The sequence below is a fragment of the Phacochoerus africanus genome, chromosome 15 (assembly GCF_016906955.1).
Source record: "Phacochoerus africanus isolate WHEZ1 chromosome 15, ROS_Pafr_v1, whole genome shotgun sequence".
Classification (NCBI taxonomy): Eukaryota; Metazoa; Chordata; class Mammalia; order Artiodactyla; family Suidae; genus Phacochoerus; species Phacochoerus africanus.
Window position 1 is genome coordinate 38,183,430 of NC_062558.1, and position 19,661 is coordinate 38,203,090.

The 19,661-nt window shown below is 52.0% G+C and overlaps 1 protein-coding gene across 1 annotated transcript in view; it reads left to right on the forward strand.

Annotated features, from left to right (window-relative positions):
• The first annotated feature begins 825 nt into the window (after positions 1–825).
• The window catches only part of RBM19 (RNA binding motif protein 19), a 121,513-nt gene continuing 102,677 nt past the window's right edge, over positions 826–19,661 (forward strand). Inside the window, exons 1-14 of the mRNA XM_047762749.1 lie at positions 826–984; positions 4,620–4,802; positions 6,588–6,713; positions 6,891–6,929; positions 7,234–7,426; positions 8,528–8,736; positions 10,238–10,318; positions 13,369–13,447; positions 14,437–14,508; positions 15,449–15,652; positions 16,062–16,192; positions 16,957–17,078; positions 17,542–17,638; positions 19,115–19,225. Of these exons, the coding sequence (XP_047618705.1) occupies positions 949–984; positions 4,620–4,802; positions 6,588–6,713; positions 6,891–6,929; positions 7,234–7,426; positions 8,528–8,736; positions 10,238–10,318; positions 13,369–13,447; positions 14,437–14,508; positions 15,449–15,652; positions 16,062–16,192; positions 16,957–17,078; positions 17,542–17,638; positions 19,115–19,225 (1,683 nt within the window). The 5' untranslated portion in view covers positions 826–948. The remainder of the gene's footprint in view (positions 985–4,619; positions 4,803–6,587; positions 6,714–6,890; positions 6,930–7,233; positions 7,427–8,527; positions 8,737–10,237; positions 10,319–13,368; positions 13,448–14,436; positions 14,509–15,448; positions 15,653–16,061; positions 16,193–16,956; positions 17,079–17,541; positions 17,639–19,114; positions 19,226–19,661) is intronic.

Below are 19,661 nucleotides of genomic sequence, written 5' to 3' on the forward strand. Positions count from 1 at the left end.
ATTTACAGTGATCTCTCAAAGTCCCCCAGGTTTCCCTCTCTATCTATGATCCTTTATTGGGACTTCTACAACTACCTGTGCCTACTCCATCCCATCAGTTCAACATCAAAAGATTACTGCTACTCAAAAAATAGACTCTCAAGTTAATGATTTCAGCGCTTTTCCATGTACAGGAAGATGCAAGAGACTGGGCTCATTGAAATCATTCCTTGGATATGTGCTTTCTCTAGGGTCAATATCCCATCTTTTTCCATCCTGAATTCCCCTCAGGGTGTACCTGAGGGGGAAGCTGATGGCTTTCAAGACCATTATTCTTTGTTTACTGAAACAGCAAGTGCTCTTTGAGCCTATCACTTAATACCACTTAATATTTAATAGCTATATGACTTTGAGCAAGCCGCCTTACTTGCCTGGCTCCAAGTTTCCTCGCCTGCAAAATGGGATGTTTATTTCCTTGTAGCACATGCTAAAACTTATAGGTGATGTTCAGTAACTGATTCCTGGTGCCTAGCAGCCTTTCTGAGCCCCATCTCTGAAAGAGCAAGATTCCCCAATTCTGCCCCCATTCGCATGGCCGTTTTAGGACTCAACAATAAAATAAAATAAAGTTGAAGGCTGAAATGATTTTCCGTCTAACCAAACGATTTCCAGTCTGATTCTGCCGGCGTTGGGAATGAGCGTCCTCCTCGCGACTTCGCCACGGATTTGGTCTCCCCTGCACCTGCGCAGAATGCAAACGCTCAGGCCCGCCCCTTGGAGGGTGTGACTTCCTTGGGTACACTCTTTGGCCACACCTACTTCCGGGGAAGTAGGGGAAGGCCGCGCCTGGAGCACGTGACTTTGTTCCGGCTAGCCAAAGATGGCGGCGCCCAGAGTTGTAGCGTGAGAGTTGTTGTGGGAGTCGGTGTCCATTCGCGCTGGAATCAAAATACTGGGAGAGCGTGCGCCATGTCCCGACTAATCGTGAAGAACCTCCCGAATGGGGTGAGTACAGAGCTTGGACTTGGGAATCTGAAATTGGAACCAGCGAGGAGCTGGGGGTTGGGAGGGAGGTAGTTGGGGGAGAATTAGGGGATTACGCTCTGAGGCAGGATTCCGGGATGATTCAGAACCCAAAAGGGTCAGGATTCTTGGCAGATCCCCATTTGACAGATGGGAGAGAGGGATAGCGACTGCTTAAAATTTCACAACTAGCGCGTTGTTTCCTGACCCCAGTCGGACACCTCCTTCCCCCGGAGATGCCAATCCCTACGTTGTGTCAAATGCCGTGCTCCCACAACCCTCTTTTTGCATCACTTTTTTTTGTTGACTCGTGACTGGGTCAGACACTATCTTTTTTCCTCTTCCCCTGCGAACAGTTTCGGGGAGGAAAATGGGGAGCAATAGGCTGAGGACCTGCGTTCCAGTTCCCACTCCCGCCTTTAGGACAGGTAGGGAGAGTTTAAGAAAACTGAGTGGGTGTGAAGAGCTTGAAACTACTTGTCCAGTAAGTGAGGAGGGGTGACCCAGCCATCCTTATCTCTGTTTCCTTAGAGTCAAGGACAGAACTGAGCACATGGTAGGCATGCAGTAAAAACATGCTGAGTAAATGAGTGAAAAACTAGATGAATGTGTGGCGGTAGATGTTTAGATGCAGTGTACCTGACTGGATCATCCGTTTCTATTTCACTAGGACTTGAATGGAGAGCCCCTACACCCACCCACTGGTGTTGCCAGTAAGGTCATTCCCATAATAAAACTGCTATTTGGATGGCTTGAGAGATCTTCTGTACTCCTTAGAGTAAGAACATAAAGCCATTTTTGTTTAATTGTTGTGTTTTTTAACTCTACCTTTTTTCCGCCTCTGGTGGAAACTGTCAAGGGATTTTTTTTTTTTGTCTTTTTGCCTTTTCTAGGGCCACTCCCGCGGCATTTGGAGCTTCCCAGGCTAGGGGTCCAATTGGAGCTGTAGCCACCGGCCTACGCCAGAGCCACAGTAATGCCAGATCTGCAACCTACACCACAGCTCACGACAACACTGGATCCCTAAGCCCCTGAGCAAGGCCATGGATCGAACCCGCAACCTCGTGGTTCCTAGTCGGGTTCGTTAACCACTGTGCCAAGAGGGGAACTCCCAAGGGATTTTTTAAGTTCAGTGTAAAACAAGAAACAATGTCTTTTTTTCCATCCCATCCTCCATGTCTCTCCAGGAGTAACCATCTTTATGGCTTGTTTTTAGTACTCCTCATAGGCATCACTCAGTGTCCAAAGAGTGACCTCTTACCTTGATTTCTTGGCTTATTTATCCCAATGACTGTCTGCTGACCCCCACTATGAAAGATAAGAAATCTACATCATCTGTGCCTTCCTTCCAGTCTATGTTATTTGTTTCTCATTCTGCCATCATTTACCCTAAATAGTATACTTTAAAAATATCTATCATCGCAACAACAACAACAACAACAAAAGACAAAAAAAAATATCTATCATCGATCCCTCCTTTGGCCTCAGACAGTGTCTCTTGGTGCCTCCCTCCTCTGATGGAGGAGGATTTTAGCATGGCTACTCATTCTCCTCCCTCCAACTAGCATCTCATTGTGTTTCTCGGTGTGGCTTTGTCTCTCAACATTGCTCGTCTGATGAGTGAAAGAATGAATAAAAACCATAGTAGTAGCACCTGATGCTTTGAGAACTTACTGTGCGCCAGACACTATTAGGTAAAGTAATTTATTTAAACTTTACCATAAACAAATGAGAGTGATTCCATTATTATGATGCCCACTTTAAAGGTGAAGAAACCGGGGTACAGCAAGGTAAAGTGATTTGTCTGAGGTCACACATAGAGCAGGGATTGAACTGAGCAGGCTAGTTCTAGAATTTGCAGTCTTTACCACTACACCATCGTGTCTATCTTAGCATGACTGTATGCATTTGTCTTTACTCTGTCCCATCAGATAAATATTTGACAATGAGTCCTCTGTACATTGCTGACATTTTAAATAGAGGTGGATAGAGCTTGGTCCCCATTTTTATGGCCCTTGGAATCTAATGGACCAGGCACACCAGATCATTCTGGCATAGGTACAGAGATTGAAGTGCAAACTGGTGCTGTGTAAGCACAGAGGGGTTGGTTACCTGACCCACCTGGGGAATCTAAGAGCGACTTCCTGGGGGAGGAGTTAACCAGGGCCTGTCTGGGGAAATTTCACCCAGAGGAGACAACAATAGTAAAACCTCAGAGATGAAAAGCAGAGAAGGCTGCAAGGAATTCATCAAGAGGCACAAGAGGTGGGTCAGGACCAGATCGTGAAGTACAGCCTGTTTTTCCTTAGATGCTTATTCTTGAGCCTTTGGTGTTTTTGTCGGAGGAATGATGGGTCAGACTTGAATGTGGTCTCTGCCAGGTGATGAGAAGATGAATTCATTGCCTTTTATGTATCTGAGCTGAGCCACAGACCTTGGACAGATCATTTACCCTCTCTGAGCTTCTTTTTATCCTGAATAAAGGCAGATAAAAATTCCGAAGTCATAGTGGTCATGAGATTTTAATGAGATCAAAGTTATTAAAGAACCTGCCTCAGAAAATGTCTCTTACTTTTTTCCTGGGCTACCAAGACCTCTAGCTTCTTTGATTTCAGGTCTTGGGGCAGTGAGTGTCCCCTCCCCTCCACGCCGCCACCACATACACACACACACCCCTCCGAATCTGCTTAGAAAACTTGGCTGAGTTGTGAGGGTGGCCTGGCTGGAGTGAGGGTGGTGGGAAGCCAGTAGCCAGTTTGACTAGTGTGGGGCTCCTTGACCAAATAATAATATTACTGTATTAGTTATCTATCCCTACTGCAACACATTACCACAAGCTTGGTGACTTAAACAATATCAGTTTATGACACAGTTTGGGAGGTCAGAAATCTTCAAATCAATATGGCAACAGGGCTGCATTCCTTTGGAGTCTCTAAGGGAGAATCTGTTTCCTTGCCCTTTTCAGCTTCTAGAGGCTGCCTGTACTCCTTGGCTGCTACCCACATCCTAAATCTTCCAGTCTCTTTCTGCTTCCATCATCTCATCGCCTTTTCCAATTCTGACCCTCCTGCCTCCCTCCTCTAAGGACCCTTGTGATTACCTTGGATCCATCCAGATAATCCAGGATAATTCCTTTTGCTGTGTGAGGTCACACCTTCACAGGTGTCTCAGAGATTAGGACGTGAACATCTTTGTTCCATTAGTCTGTCTCCACAGTTAGCAGACACTCGAGTACTTTACTGTGTTCCTTAATTCACATGTTTATTCCAACAAGCATTTATTAGGTGTCTGCTGTGTAGCGGCCACAGTGCTGGGCTCCTTGTGTAAAAGTCTCCTTAGCTTTCCTGCAGCCCATAGGGTAGGAAGGTTTCATTGCAGCTGTTCTGAGTCTTGATCTCCTCATGGATGAAGTGGGTAAGGGACTTGCTCAAGGCCACACAATGAGTAAGTGTTTGAGCCAGAGCTGGAACCAGGTGCAGCTGCAAAGCATGCCCTGCCACTGCCCCATCCAAAGTCTTCTCCAGGGAACCCCGCAGCCTCTGGTTCCCAGCCTGTTTTGTCCCCCTTGGCTCTGGGGACTCCCTGGTTCCTCCCTCATCGTCCCCCTTCTGCCCTAGATGAAGGAGGAGCGTTTCCGGCAACTGTTCACCGCCTTTGGTACGCTGACAGACTGCAGCCTCAAGTTCACCAAAGATGGCAAGTTCCGAAAGTTTGGCTTCATCGGCTTCAAGTCTGAGGAAGAGGCCCAAACGGCACTGAACCATTTCAATAAGAGTTTCATCGACACGTCCAGGATCACGGTGAGTCCAGGCGCATCTCGCCCCCGCCTGCCTGTCAAAAGTGACCCCCTTGCTCTTTTCACTCCCCACTGGAGTCCAAAGCCTGTCCCCTTCCAGACCCTTAGCCCTTGGTCTTCCTCACTGTGCTTGTGAGTCCCCTGCAGTGTTTGCATAAACAGTTTCCTGGGCCCAGTCCCTTGGGATTGGGGGCGGGGCCCAAGAATTTGCATATCTCAGAAGCTCACAGGTGAAGCCCATGTGGCTAATCCCAGAAGGAGAGCCACAGGCACATTATCCATCCACGCATCCAATCAGCAAGTGCTCAGTGAGCACCCACTGGATGCTGGGGATTTAGAAGAAATGTAGTACCCCAGCCTCTGTCCTCATGGAGCCAGCAGCCTGTAGGTAGATGGGGACCAGCAGGTGAACAGGCTGGTTTCCTTCTGCAAAACCAGTGCTGTGATGGTGAAGCATCAGGGACTGTTGGAGGAGGCCCTTCCCCTGGCCCAGGGGAAGTCAGGAAAGCTTCCTGAAGGAGGAAGTCCCACCCGTGTCACTCATGTGCATTTCGTGCATTTAATGTCTTGGTAAAATATCTATAACACTTTATTGAGAGGGAAAAAACAGACATTGGACAAGTACGTATGAGATCCCATTTATACAGAATCATCCTCAATCTGTATGCATGTAATGTGTGTACAGAGAGCCACACAGAAAGATCATTATCAAAATATTAATTTCTCTCTCTGGGTGATAGGAATTGGGGGTAAAAATCTTTTTGCCTTTTATTTTCCTTGTACTTTTCTCTATTGTTTGAATTTTACACAGTGTGCACGTGTCGTTATGACAGAAACAGCAGAGCTATTTTGAAAGTCCACACAGAGTGAATGTTTTGTGCCAAGATGGCAGCCCCTTCCCCAGGGTGGAGGTTGGCCAACCAGGGTCCCCCCGGACTGAGGTGGGAAGTGCCCACACGGCTCCCGTAGGACCAGCTCTTAGGAAGGTCACAGCAGTGGAAGGTGTCGGGGTGTTTAGAGCTGAAGAGGTATGTCAGCTCAGGTTTGGCACTCAGCAGTCTCCTGGGCTCCAAGGTGGTCACCCCGCTTTTATCCTGACCCCGAGTTGCTCTCTGGGGCCAAGCTCACGTCACAGTAATCAGATTAGTACTGGCAGCCATTGGCACTGCCTTGCGCCAGGCCCTCTGTCACCTCATTTCACCCCCTGTGGAGCAGATGGCTAAGAGCTCCGGCTCCAGGCCCAGACCCCCTGATGTCCTGTCTCTGCTCTGTCGCCATCTGTCTCAGTGACCCAGAGCAGGTGACTTCATTTTCTGTGCCTCAGTTCCCTGATCTCAGAAGCGGGGAGGGTCACGGTTCCTCCCTCCCCCTGCTGAGGGGCTCGTGTTCATACTCGCAAAGCACGTGGGCTTCTTCAGTAAACGTTACCACTGGGAAGACTGTGTTAAGGAGGGGACGCCTAGGCCGGGGGTGGGTGTGAGTCCTTTGTTTCACCTGTCCCAGCCAGTAAAGGGCAGTTGCTCTTTTAAGAAGTCCATGCTCCTGTAGTTTCCTTGGTGGCTCAGTAGTTAACAAACCCAACTAGGATCCATGAGGATGTGGGTTCGATCCCTGGCCTCGCTAAGTGGATTAAGGATCTGGCATTGCCATGAGCTGTGGTGTAGGCTGGCAGCTGCAGCTCTGATTCAACCCTTAGCCTGGGAACTTCCATATGCGGTGGGTGCAGTCCTAAAAAAAAAAGCCCAGGCAGGGTGGCAGGTGTCACCATCACCCTCTCTGTCCCCTGCAGGTGGAGTTCTGCAAGTCGTTCGGGGACCCAACGAAGCCTCAAGCCTGGAGCAAGCATGCCCAGAAACCAAGCCAGTCCAAGCCACCTCCCAAAGACAAAGACTCCGTCCCCCCAGAAGCCAAGAAAGTGCGTGGGCGGTCCCTCCCACCCATGTCCCCATGTCAGCAGGGTGGTCACCCTTGGGAGGGCAGGGCCTCAGAGTGGGAGGGATGAGGGATGGTTCCCAAAGGCAGCCCTCCCAGGGCCACGTGGTTCCATCTCCTTTCATCAGTGGCCCTCACCACCTACACCTTCTGTTTTCAGGACAACAGAAAGAAGAAGGTAGCAGGTGAACTGGAGAAGGTGAGTCTGTCCTGGTGACTGAGTGGAGGGTGGGCAGAGCCCTGCCTCTCTTCTCCCCTTGCTGTGTCCCCGTGACAGCTTTGTCTTCCTATCTGAAGAGTCCACGCTGCCCTCCCCAGGACTGACCCAGCTGGCCCCCAGGCTCCCCTGGAGACCAGGGTGGCCGGCGGGGGGTGGAGCGGCGGCAGGGGAATGACCTTGGAGGATGCCCTTACCTGCCTGAGCGTTAGGAAGGGTGAGCCCTACTGAGCCTTCTCTGCCTCTTCTCCCTCCCTCCCACTCCCCTGCCACCCCGGCGACCCAGCTGAAGGAAGATGACGAGTTCCAGGAGTTCCTGTCGGTTCACCAGAAGCGGACGCAGGTGGCCACCTGGGCCAACGATGCCCTGGACGCTGAGCCTTCGAAGGGGAAGAGCAAGCCGGCCGATGACTACCTGAACTTCGACTCCGACTCAGGGCAGGAGAGTGAGGAGGAAGGAACCAGAGAGGACCCGGAAGGTGAGGGGGTGCCCCCTGCCACACCTGGGCCTGTGTGCATGTGACCTGGGGCCCTTCGGTGCCAGGTCTAGGAGGCAGAGTCAGATGCTGCCTGTAGAGGGGAGATTACCCCACCCGCAGGTATGTGGCCCTTGACCAAGTTTGGTCCCTTAGTCAGTTGGTTACTCAAGTATTTATTGAACACCTACCGCATACCAGGTGCTGCTCAGGCACTGGGGATAAAGCAGGGAGCAAAAGACAGAGAATCCTGCCCCCTTGGAGCTGGCATCCTGGTGGGAAAGAGAAACAGTAAAGAAATCTGTCTGCTATTTAGTATGTGATGTGAGCATGAGGGCCATAGAAAGCGGGGAGGGGGGTGGGAGAGTCACCGGGGAGGCCTCTGAGGAGGTGACCGGGTGGGGGGTGAGCCTCCATCCTCAGAACGGGCTCCCAGTGTTACTGGGGTCGGGGTGGCTGTACGGGCCCATGAGCGATTGTAGCTCAGAATGGCGAGTGCAGTGCTCTATGGGTGACTTTAATGGAAAAGTGAGGGGACAGATTTCATGTGAGTTTTATGGCTGGTCAAGTTCTTGTGCAGAGCTGGGCTCTGAGAGACTCGCTGGGGGTTGGTGGAACCCTGAGGGGAAGGGGGAGGAAGGGCTTCAAGGCAGAGGGAGCAGTGTGGAAAAGGCACAGAGGCAAGGGAGGTGCAGGGGCTGGAGGGGGGTGCCCTGTGGCCCTGGGTGGCCAGGGCAGACAGAGCTGGAGGAGAGCCAGTGAGGCCAGCAGGCCTGACAAGACCCCGGGATTCATCCTGAGAGCAGCCGGGGGCCACTGGTGGGTTTTGATCCAGGAGTGCCATCCTACCTACACTCTCAAGAAATGGAGCCAGGAGCCACAAAATTCTCAAACATGCAGCGCAGAAACTACCCAAACTCTCTTGGTTTCACCCTGTTAGATGGTATCTATCAGAGGACATACTGGGGCTGGTGCTGCTTGGCCCCAGGACCCTGTCCTGTGGGCTTGGCACCACCTGCCAGTCACACCACCAGGCTGTCTGCCATCCCAGCCCTCTGCTTGGCTGACAACCATCACTGACTCCCAGCCTCCCTATTTTCCCAGAGGAGGCCGATGGCCTTGAACGCAAGGCAGCTGCACAGAAAGAGCTGTCAGACATGGATTACCTGAGATCCAAGGTGGTGGCTGCGGAGTCCTCGGAGGAGGAGGAGAGTGAAGATGAAGCTGTGAACTTCGAAGAAGGGAGCGAGGCTGAGGAAGAGGGTTCCTGCACCGCTCCCACCCAGCAGGACAGGGAGGCGGCCCCAGCAGAGGTGAGCACTGGAGCCTGGGGAGGGAGGAGGTCCACCCTGCTTCGCCCACATTCCCTGCAGCCACTTTGTTGGGGGTGTAACATCAAGGAAAGACAGCTCGGTGGCCCAGAGACCTGCCTGCCTTTGGCCTGCTTGCTTGCTGTGTGACCCCAACAAGCATGTCCCCTCTCTGAGTTTATTTCCTGCTGCTGACATGGACAGGCGGCCAGCCCCTTGGGAATTGGTGGAGGCCAGGGGCAAATGAGCTGAAGAAGGCTCCCTAGGGTACCATCCTTTGTATCTAGCGGCACAGTAGACGGGTGGGAGCCTGTGAGTAACGATGGGTGAAATTAACTGAGCACCTAGTATACGTGAGGTTCGGAACCTGGCATGTCATTTGTCATTGATTCTCATGACAGTCTTGGGAATGGGGACGTCTTTGACACGTGAGAAAACTGAGGCCCAGTGACAGGAATTGACTTGCCCAAGGTCACCGCTGGGAAGCAGTGGGGTCAGGACCCAGACTGGCCCTCGTCTCCCACCTGAGAGTCCTCTTTGCTTAGGCAGCTTCACACAGTTTTTGGGTCCTCATTCCCTCTTCTCCCTCCTTTTCTTTCTCCTTCCTCTTCTCCTTCCTTTAACTTTGTGCTGTTTCTGATTTGCACAATCTGCCCTTTTCTCCTAAAAGTGTATATCCTATAAGGGGGAGCTGAGGGCAGCTAAGTCAGGCAGCTGTGGGTTCAAATCCCAGCCCCGAAGTGGAGTAGCCATGGGATTCAGGGTGAGGTACTTCTCTTCGAGTCTCGGATCTTCCTCTGAGATGATGCTTGGCAAGGCCCTGGCCTCTGTGTCCAGTTTCCAGAACCCCCATGCCCAAGTGTACATTGAAACTTCCCAATTTCAGGAAGATACCCCATAACTCATGCAGGGCAGCACCCCATAATCAGGCACATGACTGTTTCTGCAGCTGAACTAGAGGTAACCACTCAGCTACTTGGGATCAATGTCAACCCTAAATGGTGATGTCACAGCTCAGAGCAGGTTTTGCCCGAAAATGAGTCCAAGGCAGGGCAGGTTTTGTTACCAAAGGAGTTCAGCAGAGCTAGGTTTTTGAGAGCTGTTTCGGTTTCAGAATTACAGAAGACATCTTGAATGTATGGCCCCCATTAGACTGTTTTAAAGATTCCAGCGGACAGTTATATCTGCAAGGGCTTTGCTCAATGTCTGGTACAGAGAATGCGCTAAATCAGTGGCAGCAAATACCATGGAAGCCAGTACTCCTTCCCAGGCCTTTCCCCTCCATGTGGCCTGGGGCCTGGGTTCCCACCCTCATCTTGGGGCCACACAGAGGCTTGGCACCTCCTACCCAATGCTCCGGCCAGACTCCACATCCCCGGCAGGCACAGGGCTCCCAGCATTGCCAGCCTGCCTGGGTGATGAGGGCCTCGGAGCCATCACTGCCGTCCGGGTCCTCCCGCAGCTGCATTCATTGTGGCTATTTCTGTTCTTTGCCGTCACTCAGACAGAGAAACCAGCCCACCAGAGGGAACCCACCACTCCCCACACCGTGAAGCTGCGGGGAGCCCCGTTCAACGTCACAGAGGTATGTGCCAGTAATGGGAGGGGGCAGGGAGCAGGAGACAGGGTGAGGATGCCAGGAGCCCCTGCTATCTGGGGGCTTCAGGACCAGTTGAGGGCTTGGGCTAGAGGGAATTTGGGGACCAGAAAGGCTGAGAATAGGGTCTCGGGCCTGGTCAGCATCAAGAGATGGGCTGGCTGTATGAGACTGAGGACGACTGCTCTCACTCACCCATCATCTGCACTAGGGGTGGGCAGACTTTTCCTGCTAAAAACATTTTTTAAAGACCAACTGGTAAATACTTCAGGCTTTGTGGTCGATGGTGTGGTCTCTGTTATGATGCCTCAACCCTGCTGTGGTAGCACTGAGGCAGCCCTGGAGGATAGTATAGTAGTCACATAGGTGTGGCTGGATGCCGGTAAAACTTCATTTACAAAACAAAAGGCCTCAGGTCACATTCAGCCTGCTTTTACTGTAGTTTGCTGACTCTGGGGCTACACTGGAGAGAACATTTTAAAAATTTCCCTACTTACGAAAGTAGCAGAAGTTGAGCATAGGAAATTTTCTTTCTTCCTTTCCCTTTTTTTTTTTTAGTCTTTTTAGGGCCACACCCACGGCATATAGAAGTTCCCAGGCTAGGGGTCAAATCAGAGCTACAGCTCCCAGCCTACACCACAGCCACAGAAACACAGAATCCGAGCCAGGTCTGTGACCTACACCATAGTTCACAGCAACACTGGATTCTTAAGCCATCGAGCGAGGCCGGGGATCAGACCTGCAACCTCATGGATCCTAGTCAGGTTTGCTACCACTGAGCCACGACGGGAACTCCAGGAAATTTTCTTTTTATGTCTACTCCTGCGACATATGGAAGTTTCTGGGCTAAGGGTTGAATCAGAGGTTCAGCTACAGGCCTTTGCCACAGCCACAGCAACACTGGATCTGAGCCTACACCACAGCTTATGGCCACACCGGATCCTAAATGCACTGAGCGAGGCCAGGGATTGAACCCACATCCTCACAGAGACAACATCAGGTCCTTAACCCACTGAGCCACAGTGAGAACTCTGGAAATTTTTTTTTAATGTAGCTAAATGAAAAGAGGTAAGTTATCTGTCTCTAGGATGACTGTCTAACTTGCCAAGCACATTGTGTTGCGAGAGAGGTGTGCTAACCAGATAGGGCACCAGGATGCAGGGCTAGTTACCGCCAGGTCTGGTTATTGTAGGGGTGAGGATAGACTGGAGCAGCCCTCCCCCACCACCTGTATCCCATTCAGTGACAACTGCTAATAAATTTCTGAGCATGTCTTCCTAGACACTCTTTTCTTTGTATACAAATATCAACCTGTCTTTGCCTTTTTAAAAAGCAATCCCACAGCAGGAACTCTTTTGAAACTCCTCCCCATTACAAAACTCCTCCCCTTTGCATTATGTCAAATATCTTTGCATATTGAATATTCCACTGCAGTATCATTTTTACATTGCATGCTATTCCTGACTCTGGACACAGTCTGTTATACCTACCCACTCCACTTCCAGTCTTCTGCCACTTGAATAATAATGCAGTCAGCACATTTCTTGGGAACAAAGGCCAGCAGATTTTTTTCTATCAATGTCAGATACTGTGTATTTTAGGCTTGGTGAGCTATATGGTCTCTGTTGCTTTTTTTTGATAAGCCTTTGAAAGTTTAAACCATTCTTAGCTTTCGGGCTGTGGGCCTGTGGGCGATAGTTTGCCAACCCCTGCTCTAGGTAAATATTTTATACAAGCCCATACATGTACATTTTTAAGGCTTTGATACAGAATGTCAGTCGCCGCCTGGAAGCCTTGCCAGTTTATTCTCCCTAAAGCAGAGTATGCGAGCATCCGGGTCTGTGAACCCTGGGTATCAATCTTTTATCAACGTGACAGATGAAAGTGGCACCTCGTTTTAATTTATATCTTAAATTATTAGTGAGATTGACCCTTCTTTCACTGTTGCAAATCATGTGTGTCTTCTCTTTTGGAAAGTGACTCATTCTATGTTTTGACCTTTTTTTCCTTGAAGTATTCATCTTTTTTGAGTCTCTGTATTTGCTAAAAAAAATTTTTTAATGTAATCAAACTTCTGCATAATGAGTATCTGGGCTGCACTAGGGCCCCAGATTGTCTACTAATTTAGAGTCAGAATTCTTTCGCTATCAACTGTGCAGAGAATCAGCGTGCTTTCATGAGGAGGTGGCGGGGGACATTAGGTGGACTTTTGCAAATTGATGTACAAAAAGTGGTCACTTCTGTCCTCTCCATAAATGATAACAGTATGTTTGTGCTTTATTTTTATTTATTTATTTCTTTTTATTATTATGCTTTCTGGGCCACATCTACAGTGTACAGAAGTTCCCAGGCTAGGGGTTGAATTGGAGCTGTAGCCGCCAGCCTGCACCACAGCCACAGCGATGTCAGATCTGAGCCCCGAGTCTGTGACCTACACCACAGCTCACGGCAACGCTGGATCCTTAACCCCCTGAGCAAGGCCAGGGATCAAACCCGCAACCTCATCATTCCTGGTTGGATTTGTTAACCACTGAGCCACGAAGGGAATGCCTGTTTGTGCTTTTTTTTTTTTTTTTTTTTTAACTGCATTTAAATCACCCTCACATCCAAAATAGAGATGTAGTTAAGAAAGTTGGGGACCATCAACACTAGCACTCTACATCTGTCATCCCCATGAAGTGACACGGACAACAGTGGTGCTTGGACGGAAGTGGGGGAAGCCACGTTTAACCCCAATTAAGTAAAAAGCTACTTCAGAGAAAAAGATCAGAAACAATATTTTAAAACACTAATGGCGCTATTACCGTTTTGTATTTAACTTCTTCATTTCTTGTCCAACTTAAAAAATTTTTTTTCCAAGGAATTTTTATTTTATGAGAAAAGGTGTATAATTTAGTGGACAATTGGACACTGTAAAGGATGAAACGCTTTGGTATCCTTTCTGAATTTAGAAATTTGGTCCATGTTTCTTTTTTGAGTTCGCACTTTCATTACTAGATTGAGTAACAGAGAAAAAAAAACTTTTCTTCTCCTCACAGAAAAATGTCATGGAATTTCTGGCACCCCTGAAACCGGTGGCCATTCGAATAGTGCGAAATGCTCATGGGAACAAAACGGGTAAGGTTGAGGTTGTTTAAGGGGCTGGAGAGGCAGGCGGTAAAGGCGGGCGGTTGGAGCAATTGCCCTGTGGAGATGTCTTGAGGGAAGCCATTTATTTTCCTGCCTGTGGTCCCCACTGCCGTGCTCAGGACGAGGGTCCGCCTCTTGTCCCAGCCGCTGGCAGCTTGGTCTGAGGTTTTCACCTGTGGAGGCAGGGCCAGGCGAGGCGTGGGGGGGACTCAGTCATGAGATGACTGTGACCTTTGGCCCCAGCGCAAGGGCCCACTGGGGGCTTGAAGCAAGGGGAGGCCACGATTGGATTCAGAATCGTCCCTGGCTGAGGAGGGAAGGGTTCCAAAGACAGGAGGCAGAGGGGGCTTTGGTAGTCCTCCAGGGGCGGGCGCTGTGATAGAGACCAAAACCCAGGGGCTCTGGCTTGAGATACAGCACTGCCACCTACTAGCCGAGTGCCCATGGGCACAGTACTTACCTCCTCCAGAAAAGTGGGAGGCGAGGCTGCCCAGCTACCTCCCAGTGTTGAAGCCCAGTGAGGTCAAGGACACGAGGCCTCTCGTGTTCTTGGAAAGACTCCACGGGCCTGTCTGTGCAAGTCAGGGCAGTTGTTGTGGAGGTAGCCCTGTGGTGCTGAACTGGCTCACAACAGTGCCAGTACCGGCACTTGTCCAGAGGTCAAGGAGCAGGTACCAGTCAGGGTGGGTGAGGCTGGGAGGGAGGCACAGCCTTCCCGTGTCTGACTGCTGCAGTCCAGCATCTTTGTCTGTAAAACCAGGCCACGGGGTCGGAACACTTCCTGTAAAAGGAAATTCCTGGTGGGAGGGGGGGTGCAGCGGGGGGAGATGGTATAAGGAATCTCTTTGTATTTGGGAGATTTGGCAAAAAATATAGGTTTCCCCCCTCCCCGCTTCCTGCTCAGCTTCCCCCAAACACCTAGCACAGTGTGCGTGTTCCTGTCTGTAGGTCTCACCTTTGTCATGGTCCTTTCACAGGGTATGTCTTTGTGGATTTCAGCAGCGAAGAGGAAGTGAAGAAAGCTCTGCAGTGCAACAGGGAGTACATGGGTAAGGGTGCGGGCAGGCGCCTACAGGCCGGAGGGCTTCCTGCGTACAGTCAGTTACTCCACAAGTTTGCAGTGTGTCTGCTGTGTGCCGGGCACTGCTCTAGGCGCAAACCAGAGCCACTGCCCTCCTGGTGGAAGTGAGGTTAGGTTGAGAGAGGGGAGAGGCAGGAGAGAACCAGAGGGGCCGTGCTGTGGACAAACGTAGGGGAGGCTGGGATTGGAGGAGGTGCCTTTTAAACAGGATCTCGTCCACTTGGGCCACACTGAGCTGGTGACGTTGGCCCAAAAGCTAGAGGAGCAGAGGAAGCCAGCTCTGGCGTTACGGATCTGAGTCACCTGTCCAGGCCAGGGGCGGGGCCCAAGATGACGTCCCTGGAGACGGTTCAGGTGACCTCCCAACTCCAGACCCTGCACCTGCTGTTCTGTGGCACGGACAGGTGACTCAGATCCAGCCATCGATCCCTTGTGAGGAGACAAGTTCTATTAGTGAAGGGGAGAAACCTGAGTTGTCTTGTTAGCAAGTCAGGTGGTAGGTATTTATTGAGCACCTACTGTGTGCATGCAGAGGCGATGGTGGTGGTCACGGTCTAATCAGGCACCCAAGGCAATGCATGGACACAGTTCAGCAGCAGCAGCACGAGGTGGCTCTTCAGGGTTAGGTTGTCACCTGAGAAGATTCCCAGGGTGGCGCCAGGGCCTGTGCCTTGGAATCGGGAGGACATGGCCCAGGCTGGCTCCCCCAGGGCTGAAGCAAAACTCACAGGATGATTAAGATTCAGGCACAGGTCCGGATTGGGCCGCTGTCCTGGATAACAGAGCCTGGCAGCCAGTGCTGTCAACAGCCAGCTTCGCCAAGGCATTTGAAAAGCAGCACCAAAGCCTTCGGAAGCTGACAGGTTCCAGGCCTGCTCCCGGGACTCTGATGGCCTCTCCTTGTGCAGGTGGACGCTACATCGAGGTGTTCAGGGAAAAGAGCATCCCCACGGCCAAGGCGCCCCTGAAGAACAGCACCAAAGCCTGGCAGGGTCGGACACTCGGGGAGCACGAGGAGGAGGAGGACCTGGCTGACTCTGGGAGGCTCTTTGTGCGAAACCTGCCCTACACCAGCTCCGAGGAGGACCTTGAGAAGCTCTTTTCCAAATACGGTAGGGTCACGGCTGGGCCCTTCAGTCCATGACACATGTGAGCGCATCTGCCCCCGCTGTCCCCCTACTGCCTGCTGAGCTGTGTGCCTTACGATACCGTTTCACAGATGGGAAGCCTGAGGCCCGTAAAGACTGCTGGCCTGCCCAAGGCCACCTGTGTAGTAGGTGGTGGAGGCAGGGTCTAGTCCAGACACCTCTGCTCTCAGGACAGACACATGAAGGCGTGAAGGATCTGGCCTTTGAAGGGGTCTCAGGGCAGCCCCTTGCCTCCGGCCGAGTGGCCATGGCCAGCCCAGAATGGCAGCTCCAGGCTCTCACTCGTTGCAGCCCATCTCCTGACCAGTGCCCAGAATTTCCTCGCCCAGCACTCGGGCCCAGCCCTGGACTCTGACACCTTTTCTGCCCTCAGGTCCCCTGTCTGAGCTGCATTACCCCATCGACAGCCTGACCAAGAAGCCCAAGGGCTTTGCCTTCGTCACCTTCATGTTCCCGGAGCATGCTGTCAAGGCCTACGCGGAGGTGGATGGGCAGGTGTTCCAGGTGATGCCCTGCAGGCTGGCGGGCGGCTGCTGGGCCCAAGTGATGGGAGAGGCTGTGTGTGCATGTGCAAGCATGAGACACGTGCCCTTGCTTCCTTCCCTGGAAGCACATCCGATGGTGTGTGAAGCCACCTCCTGATGTGAGCTTCTGGAAGGTGGCTCCATGGGGCAGGGTTGGCTCTGTTCTGTTCACTGATCCATCATGAACATAGTAGTCCCTAAGGTAAAATCTTTGGATTGAATGAATGTGCTTTCCATCTGGGGAAATACCACTTGGAAGAGGAGTAAGGAAACAAAGAGTTCTGACCTGGTCCTTGAGATGGCCACGATATACTGTCAGAAACTCTTCTCTCCTCCAGAAAGGCCAACTGATGCGCTTTCCCAGACTGCCTTGCCTCCCTTTCCTCTCGTTCATTTATTCATTCACGATTTACTGATTCCTTTTGGGCAGTCAGGCCAGACCTGGCTCCTGCCCAGGTGGAGCTCACACTCTCACTTACCTTTGCAGGGACAGAGTGGGCCTGGGCTAGGGGCAGGAAGCCCTGCAGGTGTTACTTACGAACTGAGCTGCTTCCTCTGTGGGGCTCTTTCGGGCAGCCCCATCATGGTATCAGGCCCCTGTGCCACATGGCCAGCCCCCTCCCCCATTCAGAGTTCAGGGTCACCTCTTGTGACAGGGGTCTCAGTGCTGGGTCCGGCCCCTGAGGCAGGATGTAGAAGCCCCTGCCCCCTTCCTGTCTTTACCCTCCCCCTCATTTCCTCCAGGGCAGGATGCTCCACGTGCTTCCATCCACCATTAAGAAGGAAGCCAGCGAGGACACTGACACCCCAGGATCATCATCCTATAAGAAGAAGAAGGAGTCGAAAGACAAAGCCAGCAGCTCCAGGTCCGTGCCTGCCTCCAACCCGACCTTCCACCGCCCTGCCCCTCCTTTCCTGGCCACCTGGGTCCCCTTGCTCCTTCCGGTAGCTTTAGCCCCTCATCCGTAACTGTTCTCAGCCTCAGTTTCCTCATCTGCAAAATGGGGAGAATCCATGGTGCCTCACTTCTGTGGTGTTGAAGGATTAAGTGAGTTAACATAAGACAAGTGCTTGGTCCCTGGCACAGAGTAAGCACTGGACAAGTGCTGGGCACTTAATATCATCATGGCGCTTGTCTTCTTCAGGCCTGGGCTACTTGGCCCACGCGAGGAAAGATGGGGGAGGGGGAGGCTTTCGGGCTTAGGAAGGTAGGCCCCTGGGTTCATTTCTTAACAGACTTTGCATCTGAAAAAAACTCTGTCCTCCACCCCTACCCCATGCCCCCATTCAGCTGAAGTCTGACCTCCCTGTTCTGCCTCTGCCTCTCAGCTCTCACAACTGGAACACTCTGTTCATGGGACCGAATGCAGTGGCCGATGCCATCGCCCAGAAGTACAACTCCACCAAGAGTCAAGTGTTTGACCACGTGGGTGGAGCCCCATCGGATGTGCCCCCTGGCTCTGGGTGGGGGACGGGGGCAGTTGCTGGGGTCATCGGCCACCTCAGGGTCCCTGGAGCTGAAGTCGTGGGCTTCCCCTGGACCTCTCGCGTGGAAACCCCCACATCTGCCCTGCAGCCCTGGCCTCACATTGCTGACAATGAGCACTGAGTGTGGTGCTCCCTGGCCCAGCCCATGCCCGCCCACTTCTCAGATGAAGAGGGCCAGGGACACAGAGGCACTTGCCCAGGGTCACGCACCTGGAAAGGAGCGGAGATGGGGTGACACCAGGGCCACCTGACTACCCAAGGGTTGTCCTACCCACCCTCTCAGCCCAGCGAGAGCAGGTCTTTGAAAGGAGCCTGGGGCAGCGGAGGGGGTGTCACTGGTCTCTGTCCCTCCTCTGTCAAGTCTAACCTTGTTCCTCTGACTTTCCTCACTGCCCGGCCCCTCCAGATCACATACCTTCCTCTATATGCTTATGTCTCCAGTTAGATGGCGGCCAAGTTCACTCTGGCAAAAACTTGGGAGTGTGTGTTCCAGCCATTAGGCAAAGGATATCTGTAGATTTGGTCCATCAGCTAGACCCATTGCTGTTTACTCCCCTGTCCCGCACTGAAGGTCAGCGCCATCCATCAGAAATAGAACTCAAGCCCACACAGAATCATAAATGTCCTAGCAGCCATGTTTTACAAAAAGCAAATGAAACAGGCAAATTGAATTTTCAGAATTCAGTCTATTCAGTATAGCCAAAATACTTGTTTCATTATCCACAGTATGAAAAAATTATGAGCTATCTTGCATTACATTCTCACTGAGGGTTCAAAATCCAGTGCATGTCTCACGGTCACAGCACTTCTGGGTTCTGATGCATGTGCTGTGTTTTGGGCACCAGTGGCTGACCTCGTGGGCAACGTGTTGGGCCCCACGGCCCTGGACTCAGCCAGTTGGGAGGGGCTGCAGGCAGTTCAGATCCCACAAGCGCACTGAGCACCGGAAAGGCAGCGGGCCCTAAAGGAAAACAGTCCTGCTCTTCCAGAGCTTCTAGCAGAAAAAGATACTCACTCATTAACAAAGGTGCCATGTGTCATTGCGATGGCTTGAAGAAGGCTTAGGCCGAGTAGGGGGTCAGGGCGTGGCAGCAAGGCGGGCTGCTGGGGGCAGTGATGTTCCAGCAAGAATTGACTGGAAGGCAGAGGTGAGCGCACAGAAGCTCTGAGGTAGGGATACACTTGGCGTGAGACCCTGACCTACAGCCTGAGTAGCGAGAGCCGGTGGGGGGGAGGTTGGAGGAGTGGGTGTGGGGTGCTCCTTTCACTGTGACAGATGGAGAACCCAGAGCCACCACGTCAGTGCAGGCATCCACGGGGTCTGCCTCCAGCTGAGCCTCCTCCTTGGGCTGATGGGAGATGGGACCCATCACATGCCTGACAGTGACAGGGCATCTTCCTTTCTCCCCCACAGGAGACCAAGGGCAGCGTGGCTGTGCGCGTGGCCCTGGGGGAGACCCAACTGGTCCAGGAAGTGCGGCGCTTCCTCCTTGACAACGGGGTCAGCCTGGACTCCTTCAGCCAGGTGGGTGCCGGCTGCCTGGCTCAGCCAGCTGCTCAGGGCTGGAGCCTCACATCCTCGCGTGTGCGGATGGGCTGGAGGGTCAGGCCTTTCGGGGATGGTTGTTACTATCTTTTCAACTGTCTCTTAAGAAAGTAAGAAAGGAGTTCCTGTTGTGGCTCAGCCGGTTAAGAATCTGACTAGTATCCGTGAGGATGCAGGTTCGATCCCTGGCTCTGCTCAGTGGGTTAAGGATCCGGTGTTGCCATGAGCTGTGGTGTAGGTTACAGATGTAGCTCGGATCTGCTGTGGCCGTGGCTGTGGTGTAGGCCGGCAGATGAAACTACTATTTGATCCCTAGCCCAGGCACTTCCATGTGCTGCGGATGTGGCCCTAAAAAGGAAAAAAAGAAAAAAGAACGGCAGATCACTGGCTCGGACACACACCCCATCTGACCTGG